The 10,456-nt window shown below is 41.4% G+C and overlaps 3 protein-coding genes across 3 annotated transcripts; 1 reads left to right on the forward strand and 2 right to left on the reverse strand.

The window, feature by feature from the left end:
- Positions 1-433: 433 nt before the first annotated feature.
- Positions 434-1,619, reverse strand: LOC135426508 (putative SERF-like protein). The gene is made up of 3 exons (XM_064679614.1): positions 1,460-1,619; positions 1,001-1,106; positions 434-939 (listed from the first exon to the last, which is right to left on the reverse strand). Exons 1-3 carry the CDS (start codon positions 1,464-1,466, stop codon positions 855-857), a joined length of 198 nt encoding a protein of 65 aa, XP_064535684.1. The 5' UTR covers positions 1,467-1,619; the 3' UTR covers positions 434-854.
- Positions 1,620-1,881: 262 nt separating this feature from the next.
- spn-E (spindle E) lies at positions 1,882-10,333 on the forward strand. Its single transcript, XM_064679611.1, has 11 exons — positions 1,882-2,152; positions 2,251-2,502; positions 4,140-4,867; positions 5,049-5,701; positions 5,758-5,888; positions 5,947-6,536; positions 6,611-6,758; positions 8,281-9,417; positions 9,575-9,696; positions 9,768-9,980; positions 10,037-10,333. Exons 1-11 carry the CDS (start codon positions 1,958-1,960, stop codon positions 10,167-10,169), a joined length of 4,302 nt encoding a protein of 1,433 aa, XP_064535681.1. The 5' UTR covers positions 1,882-1,957; the 3' UTR covers positions 10,170-10,333.
- Pbp45 (proximal sequence element A Pbp45) lies at positions 2,865-4,054 on the reverse strand. The gene has a single exon (XM_064679613.1). The coding sequence runs from the start codon at positions 3,962-3,964 to the stop codon at positions 2,978-2,980; it is 987 nt and encodes a 328-aa protein (XP_064535683.1). The 5' UTR covers positions 3,965-4,054; the 3' UTR covers positions 2,865-2,977.
- Positions 10,334-10,456: the final 123 nt, after the last annotated feature.

Below are 10,456 nucleotides of genomic sequence, written 5' to 3' on the forward strand. Positions count from 1 at the left end.
TTTGCATATTTCAACAATTAAAACAGAAGACCTTATGTTGCATTAACACAATTTTTCACATAAGGGGATATAACATACGATTATAACATATATTTCGTTATTGAGGCCCACTTTGCAGCTTTACAAGTCTTAGAGTCTTACCGATTTATTTCATATAATATAATACGTAATTAATTATTTTTAAGCTCAACGTGGACTTATAATATGAAATGCAATACTCTCTTATCGTAGACAGTCTTAATTAAAGCTTAACAAGACAAGTACGTGCTAAACAAGATATACGAAGGTACATATAGGATCTGGTTGCTTTATTTAGTATAGAATTTCAATCTGTTTTTCTCACTCGACCACGAATTATCAATTTAGACACTATTTACTTACAGATATACTATAATACTATATATATTTTCGAAAAAAATAATAAGACATAATATTTAGCAATGTACTGGTTGTTTTGGCTGTATATTATGTTTTATTTGAAAATTTATATATTTTACAGTAAATAATTTAGTCAGGTATATAGAGAAATAATTAAGATTATTAATTGTTCAGCAGTATAGCGTAACATTAAAGAAAACGAGCCCTTCTTTGTGTGTGTCCTCTCTAGGGATGCGTAGTTATTGATATACGTCTGCTTTGTAGCTTGTAATTCACTTTTTTGCGCAATTTAACCAATTTGATTTGACATTGACTATCCTGGAGTCGATCGCTGGCCTCGATCGCTGCCTCCGGATTGCGACTGCTGCTTTTGCTTTGCTTTGTTTTAAAACTGACTATGCCTAACAAAAATTTTGTGTGACCTACAAAGATTGCACGGATGCACGCTGTTCGAGCTGGTACTGGAATTAACGTTTTTATTTGCTCTTGCCAGAAGCAGCAGCAGCAGCCGCCGCGTCCTCCTCTTTTTTCTTTTGCTTCTCTCGCATTACTTCAGCGTCCCTATAAAATATTGTTAATATTGTAGACGGTCGTACAGCCTCTAAGGCAACTTCCTACTTACCGGGCTTTGCGTTGTTCTACCGTGAGGCTATCAGTGCGCTTGCCTTTGGTCTGTTCAGCCAACTTTTTTTGGTTTTTGGCGCGCGCCAGGTCTCGCTGATTGCCACCTGTAGAAGGACTAAGAATTATTATCTAATTTACAATAACTTTATATGTAAAAAGATCACAGACTTTCCGTTTAGTTACGCATGCTAATTTGTTCTAGTTTAGGTAGAGAGGTTAGAAGCATACACGCTATGCGTGTATACTATATACGCTATACATCTATATACAGGCGTCACAGGTCTATAAATCGATAATCATGCGCCAATATTAAGGTAATCAAATCATAATACAAATTTTTGTAGCTTGGTAGTTATTTTAAAATATATACAACCGTTTGATGTATCCAATAAATCCACAATAAACAACAACCGAAAACAAAGAAATGAAGAACGAAGTTCACCGTCTGCCTACTTACGTGTCATTTTTGTGCTCCTTTTGGGCAGCTCCTTTGTTTAAACAATTTTGATCCAAGTATTATATGTTTTATGCTCTTACTCGTAAAATTTTTTGTTTTATATTTCGTGTAGTTGTACTGTCAAACGTCAGCAGCAGTGTGTTAAAGCATCGATACTGAAACCTTTCTGCTTATCAAGTAAATATCGATATCGACAGTCAGTCCCAATTATGAAATCATCGTTACTTATCGGTATATTAATAACGTTCATATTATTGTCTATGCTTAGGATAGCTGGGAAACAATTTAAAATCATTGATTAATTCTTTATATATGTTAACTTAAACAAATCGAGTTATCATTTATATTAAATGTGTTGGTAAATGCGAACACAAGTATTGCCAGCCTCAAAAATTTTTATTTACCGTTTAAGCTCTGTCGCGCGCTGGCATCGTCCGTAGCCTTTAGTATAGTCAGCAATTTCATTCTTAAAAGTACTTACTGTGCGTTTCCTTCAAAATGGATTCGGATCTGATGGACTTTTTCGATTTTTCGAAGCAGTTCAAGCGGGGCACAGCACTGAAAGGGTGTATAACTGGCGATCCGAATGCCCTTACAACAGAGAGTAGGGACTCCAAGCCTATCAAGCGCGAGACAATCGGCACAGATTATGTGAACGAAATCGTAGAGAAAGAAAAGCAACTTATGAACAAAGTAAGCATAAGATAGCGCTGCGGCTTCACGCGAGTGTGTGTGTGTGATAGAGAGGGAAGTTTGTTATTGGATCTTCGTATTGTTTATTTCCTTGACAGCTCGTCGATGGTCAAAGTGTGGCGAAACGTAATCGAACGCTCGATGAATTGGACAGCGATGATGAGGAGGAGAATATTCAAGAGGTGCCCAGCGTGCGCTCAGATGAAGCATATTATGAGAAATACCGATTCGATTTAAATCGCAACAAAAATCTGCCAATCTACGCGCAGCGTGAACAGATTATGGAAGCCATCAGAGAAAATCCCGTTGTCATATTGAAGGGCGAAACAGGCTGTGGTAAGACTACACAGGTATGTACTTATGCTAAGCACTCCATCTATACATCCATGTATAGCTTGTACAATTGCTCGTTTTTTATTTCACAATTACCATGCATTTGTGCCAGCTAATAGAAAATATTAGCTCAATCAAAAGAACTAGTTCACAAATGATATATAAAGTTGGGATCACTTTGAGCTTAGTGATCCTATCTTATCGTTTTGTCGCGAATTCTATGTGCCCAAGCCTTTTATTTTACTCTTGGTTTATATTCATATTCATATTGCTTTAGATTTGTGGCCAACAGCTGATTCAATAATCATGAGATACATATTCATATACCTACCATTTAAAACACATCTTAACAAATCTTATTAAATAAAAGAAACTAGCATTAGTTTAAGGGCTGTATTTTCTAATACGAACTACGCTCAAATATTATTACATTTACAATTAAATTTAATTTTTAAATTTGGTCCATAGAACTAGTTTACATTTTAAATGCATTTAGCATTCCAAATCTCTAATCACATCATCTGGCAGTTTACGCCCAAAAATCGTCGCTGAGGACATGCGTCGCTCGTGTGGATCGCGTGCTTCAGACATCGGCTGCTCAACTACCTCTTCTGTTGGCAGCTTTTCTTTCAATTCGCCAAACATTGCCTTTTGGCGGGCGCGTTTTCTCACTTCCATCTGGTCATTTGTCCCTGATGAGGTCGCAGGCTCCTTGTCCGCTAATAGATCGTTGATCTCATAGAAAACAATTTGCAGCTGACTGAAAATGTTTGTCGCAGGAAAAGATGAGCGGTGCGGCTCCATCTGCTTGTTGTATGCCGCCTCAAGCTGGCAAAGAGGCTTGCAGTTGGCGACCAGCTCGGCTAGCCCATGCAGCTCCTCGCCAAGATTGCAGGCGCTTGGTTTTCGCCGCTGTTGCAAAACTGCAGTTGTATTACTCTTCTGCTGTTTGGCTTCCGCAAAGCTCTCCAAGCTGTCGTAAGCGGCCAACGCATCCAGAGCCTGACAGTAATCTAGAGCCGTGAAGCGAAACGCATAGTCTTGGACCAATTGCCAGAATATATAGCTCACTTGCTGGGTGTCGCATTGCTCGGCGCTGTTGAGGCGCAGTTGCTCCACATAGCCGGTTAAAGATTGCCAAGTGCGAGGTGACACCTCAATCTTGACAAAGCACTTGGTGGGCTGCTTGTTGTAGATGGCATACAGCAAGTAGATGGCGCCAATGCGTTGGGCGCGAGTCGCCTGGAATGGTTCACCGTTGGTTCGGCGACCACATGCCACACGTTTGGCCACGTGCAGCGCCGCCATGGTTGTCTCAATTACCTCGATATGATTGGTTTGCGCTGAGTAGATGTGTTGCATTTGCAACTCATGCCATGTCTGACAAAACAGTTCAAATTTGGCTTCCTTAGAGACTTCGGCAGCGCGTCCAAAACGCTGAAGCAGCTGCCAGCAATCGTCGTAAACATTTTGTTCCATTCAACGTTATTAATTAGATCTCGTTTTGTTTAGATCTGTTGTGTTTGCACATTATAATTTGTTTACCACTGCAGCACACAGCGTTGCCACCTGAGCGGACTATCGTTTTAACCCTCTTAAATATGGCAATAATTTTTTAGTTATCGATTATTGTGTTATACCTTTTCCCCGCCAGGTGCCGCAATATATTTTGGATGAGGCATTTAAACGGCGCGAATTTTGTAATATTGTCGTCACGCAACCGCGCCGCATTGCAGCTATTTCGATTGCCAATCGTGTTTGCCAGGAGAGACAGTGGCAACCGGGCACTGTTTGCAGCTATCAGGTTGGTCTACATCGGCAGTCAAATGTGGAGGACACTCGTCTATTGTACTGCACCACAGGCGTTTTGCTGAACAATCTCATACGCCTGAAGACGCTCACCCATTATACGCACATTGTCCTGGATGAAGTGCACGAGCGTGATCAGGACATGGACTTTTTACTGATTGTAGTGCGACGTCTGCTCGCGATGAATTCACGCCACGTTAAAGTCATCTTGATGTCGGCTACAATTGATACGCGCGAATTTTCCAAATATTTTGCCACCAGTTCAGCCTTCCCGCCGGTGGTCACCGCCAGCCATGGACGCAAATATCCGCTGGTCAAATACTATCGCGACCAGCTGAAAAATATTCACTGGAAGGATGAGCCGCAGGAGAGAGAACCGGGCATTGGACCTGAGGGCTATGCTGACGCCATAAAAATTCTTTTGGTTATAGATAATATGGAACGCAAGGCAGTCGGCCAATCCCTACAATCCTATGAAGAAGCTAAACGCACCGGCTCCGTGCTCATCTTTTTGCCGGGCATTAATGAGATTGACACAATGGCGGATCATATAACCAGCGTCATGGAAGAGAAGTAAGTAAACAAAAACTTGTGCTAGTGTACAATCAAATGAAATAGCTCTCGAGGATTTTAATTGAATAAATCGACAAGAATCCTAAAGTTAGATTTCTCGTCACATTCCCTTCAGTTAAATCATTCAAGTTCTATTTTAAGTGTAATGAGTTGCTGTTAATCTATTTTTATTTTCACACAGTCCTAGCATGAAAATCACCATTGTGCGCTGTCATTCGTTGATGGCGCCCGAATCGCAGGAGGAAGTCTTTCAGCCCCCATTGCCTGGCCATCGCAAGATCATACTGACAACCAACATTGCGGAGAGCTCAATAACTGTGCCAGATGTCTCTTATGTAATTGATTTTTGCCTCACTAAGGTTCTGCACACCGATACGGCAACCAATTACAGCTGCCTCCGTTTGGAATGGGCTTCCAAGGTTAATTGTCGTCAACGTGCTGGACGCGTTGGTCGCCTGCGTAGCGGACGAGTTTACCGCATGGTCTCTAAAGCCTTTTATTTGGAGGAGATGAAAGAGTTTGGCATACCCGAGATGCTGCGCTCGCCGCTTCAGAACTCGGTGCTCAAAGCCAAAGAGCTTGAGATGGGAAGACCTAGTGAAATTCTAGCGCTGGCCATGTCACCGCCAAATCTTTCAGACATACAGAACACGGTATTGCTGCTAAAGGAGGTGGGAGCCTTGTACACTACAGTGGATGGCGTTTACGAGGAGCTTGATGGTGATCTTACCTACTGGGGTACAATTATGTCACGGCTTCCGCTTGACGTTCGTCTAAGTCGCCTTATCATACTGGGCTACGTCTTCAATTGCCTGGAGGAGGTCATTGTTATAGGTAAGTGGTAAGCCCAGACAGTGAACAGAACCTTTTTAAGAAATTATCTTTTATAGCTGCTGGCATGACTGTGCGCAGCTTGTATCTGACGGGAAAACGTAGGCAAGTGAATGATGCCTTTTGGATGCATTACATCTTTGCCGATGGTTCCGGGTCCGATATGGTTGCCATTTGGCGTGTGTATCGAGTAAGCAACACCTAGTGAGGTAGCTGAGATATTTTCTATATCTGTTGGCTTATTCCAGATCTATTTGAACATGTGCCAGGATCGAATGCTTAAGGAGTCAGCAGAACAATGGGCCAGACGCTTTAACGTTAATTTGCGCTCGCTCAAGGAGATGCATTTGATGGTGCAGGAATTGCGTCAGCGTTGTGCATCTGTTAATTTGCAGCCCTTACCCTATGGAACTAGCCAGATGTGGGATGATCGCGAAAAGTCCATAATTCTCAAGGTTATCATCGCTGGCGCTTTCTATCCCAATTACTTTATGCGCAGCAACAAATCAAATGCAGACTACGATCGCAGTTTGTTTCAATCTATTTGTGGCAATGACCCATGTCGCACCGTCTTCTTCACCCACTATGAGCCCCGCTACATGGGCGAATTATACACACGACGCATAAAGGAGCTCTTCTTAGAGGTGAAAATTCCACCGGAGAACATGGACGTTACCTTTCTGCACGGCTCGGAAAAGGTGTTTGTCACATTTAAGGCGGACGACGATGAAATGGACACCACAAAAGTCGTGCAGGTGCCGGGTCGCGTCATGACCGAGGTTTACAAAGCGGTACGCATGCGACTTGATAATCAAAATCGTCCATTGCGTGTTATGGAGTAAGTTTAGCCGCGCTAATTTGACAATGAATATTCAACTATATAATAACTAATATTACCGTTTGGTTTGACAGTCAAAACTCGGCCCTTAGGTACGTGCAGGACCGAAAAATTGGCGTGGTTAATGAGTGCACCTGGTTTCCGCCAGCCAATCAATGGAATGTTGAGCTGCTTACACTGCCATCTGTCTTTGCCAAGCACATTACTGGTCTTATTACTTATGTAAGTGTACTTTTATTATCTTTATGAATTTAAAAATTCTTGTCAATATATGTTAATGGTAATATGCAGTAAGATTAATATTGTAAAGGGATTCTTACAACACAAAAATTGTGCCTTGATCAAGAGTGGCTCGACCTTTCTTATTATGGCGCCGTCAATCATTTTAACTGCTCCAGAAATTAAGCCTCCTCAGCTTCCCAGTCAATCTTCTGAACTGGATCTTAGAGTATTTGCCTAACAGAACTCAAAAGGTTCTTTTCAGAAATTTGTTTTCTAAAAGTATTTAGGTGACTTCAGATGTTTTCCAAGGGAGTCACCTTGGTCCGCTTTTCTTTACCATTTTTATCAATCGATATCCTCGTTACCACTCTCGAGTACTTATGTATGTTAATGATGTAAAGTTGTGCCTTGCATATAAAGATATGGCCTAGTAATCTTTTACTAGCCGACATTGATGCCTTTCAGTCTTGTTGTCAAGTTAACATGTTGAATTTAAGCTGTTCGAAATTCAAGGTAATGACTTTCCAAAGAAGCTCTCCCCAAATGGACGCTTACACCCTTGATAGCTTACCGCTTGTCAGCAGTACCAGTTATGAAGTTAATGATCTAGGTGTTATTTTTGGTATAAACTTAAATTCGACTAGCAGGTTATGTCCGTGGTCAATCAGGCCAGAATTAGTTTGGGTTCCACCAAGCGATGGTCAAAGACCCTTTTTATATCTCTGGTACGACTTATTTTTAAATACGCTTCTTGTATCTGGTCACCATAATATTCCATTCACCAAAAAACAATTTTTGTTATTTGCATTTCGTGGCTTAAACTGGGATCCTCGCTTGCGGTTACCGTCATACTCAAGTAGACTTCCTTTTTTAATTAATTGTAGAACTATGCTTGGTGTAATATTCAATTTAAAGTTAATTAGGACTGAAATCGACTCTTCTGGGTTGACTAGCCAATTAAACTGCTCTGTTCCTACAAGACTACACGTAATGAAACACTTCGCTTAAATGTTGTTCAACTAACTATGCCTTACATGAACCGTTCCAGATCCTCAGTGATAATTACAACAAGCATTACAGGATATTTATTCTATATAGTCTTACCCTATAGTCTTAGTTTATATTCGTTGTTGTACTTCGCGACTTGTGTCGTACGTAACAAAACTGCGCCACTCAGTCGGTTGGTCTGGAGGTGGGCTGCAGCACATCGGGGATATGCACGAAAAGTACTCCTGCTGAAGGAGTCTTCGTCTGAACTGGTGAGAAGCATTTTGCCCAGATGCTTCCTCCTACCTCAAGTAATACTTGAACATTCGCGGAGAATATGCAATAATAATAATATTATGAATATAATATAATATAATATTGGATACCAAGAATGAAGACTTTTGAGCTTACATTTTGTCGTACCTATTGATAAAAAAATTTATATCGATCCCAATCAGATTCGACTTCTGTTAACAATAAAGAAGAACGCACGCCATGTAACGGTTTGAATTAATTCATCTTATTTATCTTGCAGATTGTAAGCTGCGGCAAGTTTTATTTCCAGCCACGTGCACTCGCTGAGAGTATTGCGAGCATGTCAGAGATATTTAATGGACCGCAGCAGCTGAGCTGTCACGTGCGGAATGCGCGCGCTGTTACGAAGGGTCTGCAGCTGCTGGCCAAGCGTGGACACCTCTTCCAACGCGCTGTAGTCTTAAGGATAGAGACGCAGACAAATGGGCATCCCAAGTTTCGTGTACGTTTCATTGATTATGGAGATGTGGCAGTACTGCCCATGGATCAGTTGCGTCTGATGCCGCATGAGTTGAAACGCGACTTTGATCAGTTGCCGCCGCGCATGTTCGAATGCCGCTTGGCTCTGGTCCAGCCATCGACGGTGACAAGTTCGTATAACCGCTGGCCCAAGGCGGCAAACGATATGTTGATCTCGGTCGCCAAATGCGGTCATCTAGAGCTGGAGGTCTATTCGCTGGTGAATAACGTGGCCGCTGTTTTGATACACATGCGCGAAGGCGTGCTCAACGATAGACTGGTGGAACGCCAGTTAGCTCGACGTGCCGACGAGGACTATATGTCGCGCAAGGATCACGACTTGCGCAACCGCAAGCAGGAGGCCAAACGTAATATTCCCGTCTCAGAGCAGGAGTGCATCAATGAAGAGTATCTGCGGTTTGCCCAGCTTCCAAAGGATGTGGATTTGGAGCCGCCACCTCTAGATAAATGCAATCTCAGTATACGCCTAAGGGGACCTTTCAGTCCGCTCGAGACTAGCATGAATTCAATGCTTCGTATTGGGATGTATAAGTCGGTGACAATTGACAAAGACTCGGTGAATGCTGTATTGTTGGATACCGATCCACAGGATCGTCACGATCAGATGGTGGTGGCTGCCTCAGTGACCGAGACAGACAACACTGAAAGGTTGACGGCACGCGGCACAACTTTAATGCCTAATATACATGGCTTCGGTGCACTCATGGCCATGTTATTCTGCCCCACCATGCAAATCAAATGCAATAAGGATCGTACAAAGTATGTTTGCCTCTTGGCCGGCCTCGGCTTCAATCCCGAAACTATGGAGCCGTATTTCGCAGAGCATGATATGGTCATTAATTTAGATGTCACCATACTTAAGGATGATATCCGAATTGTAAGTGTTTTGTCATGAGATTATTATGTATTAGAATATTATAAGAATGATAGAGATCATTCATTTAGTTCTATAAATACAATATTTAACAAGGTTACAAACTTATGTTTTAGCATAAACCGCATGTTTACTAATGCATTAAATATTTGTATTTTAGATAAACCAAATGCGTTATAATATTGACAGCATGTTTTACAATTTCGATGCCAACGAAATACCTTCGGTGGGTACGGAGGATCGGGTTGTCATATTCAATCAATTGCGTTCTTTGTTAACTCGGTTTGTGCACAAAATCAAAATCTAGCACTTCCCAACATTAAGATTGTAAATTCTTAAAATCTTTATTATAGATTGCTTGGCAAGGATCGGAGTTTTATTGAACGTCACGTGTCAAATTCGGAATATCTTTGGGAAGACATGTCTGACCTGGAGCCACCTTCGGAACCATATGGCAAGCGTGCTATATTCCCCATGCACAGCTCATATGATTTGGAGAATGAGAATTTGAGCAATTTGTTGGAGCTACAAGCGAATTGCAAGCTACTATACGACTGGCGAAACTTGTAAGTATCCCTCAGTTTAAATGAAGATCTGATTTAAGAAACTGATTCGTTTGCAGCGAGGGTAATTTGCAGACCCAGACATGTAGACTGTGCAACGAGTCGCTCGAAAGCGTCGCCGAGTTGCGTTTGCATTTGCTGACTCAACTACATCGGGATCGGGAAAAGCAAGTTGGCTATAAGCAGCAGTAAAATAAAAATCAGTATAACACAATTTAGTTCTCTTAAAGTGCAGTTCACGTTGGGTTTGTGAATGACAGTCTGACACAACAATTATAGTTTTATACCTAAATACGTTATTACAAGAAGATAACTTCTAAATCTATCGAATAAAGCAAAGTACTTTAAGCAAATGACATTGCAAAGTTTCCTCTTATGTTCCAAGAGGTAATTCAAAGTAATTCGAACAAGTTAACATTTAAGAAAACGTTATTACAATTTAAAAGCTTAACTAGGTCATTTAAGTTAATTGAAAAAAG

The sequence above is a fragment of the Drosophila montana genome, unplaced genomic scaffold, assembly GCF_035044405.1.
Source record: "Drosophila montana isolate Dmon_TW-CO22-7 unplaced genomic scaffold, ASM3504440v1 contig_203_1, whole genome shotgun sequence".
NCBI lineage: Eukaryota > Metazoa > Arthropoda > Insecta > Diptera > Drosophilidae > Drosophila > Drosophila montana.

Excerpts from the sequence above, each read along its gene's own strand:
- LOC135426508 (XM_064679614.1), bottom strand. Across the intron at positions 940-1,000 it reads GTAGAACAACGCAAAGCCCG|GGACGCTGAAGTAATGCGAG; the intron begins GTAAGTAGGAAG and ends AATATTTTATAG.
- spn-E (XM_064679611.1), top strand. The coding sequence starts at position 1,958 with ATGGATTCGGATCTGATGGACTTTTTCGATTTTTCGAAGCAGTTCAAG. Across the intron at positions 5,889-5,946 it reads CCATTTGGCGTGTGTATCGA|ATCTATTTGAACATGTGCCA; the intron begins GTAAGCAACACC and ends GGCTTATTCCAG. Across the intron at positions 6,759-8,280 it reads TTACTGGTCTTATTACTTAT|ATTGTAAGCTGCGGCAAGTT; the intron begins GTAAGTGTACTT and ends TTTATCTTGCAG.
- Pbp45 (XM_064679613.1), bottom strand. The coding sequence starts at position 3,964 with ATGGAACAAAATGTTTACGACGATTGCTGGCAGCTGCTTCAGCGTTTT.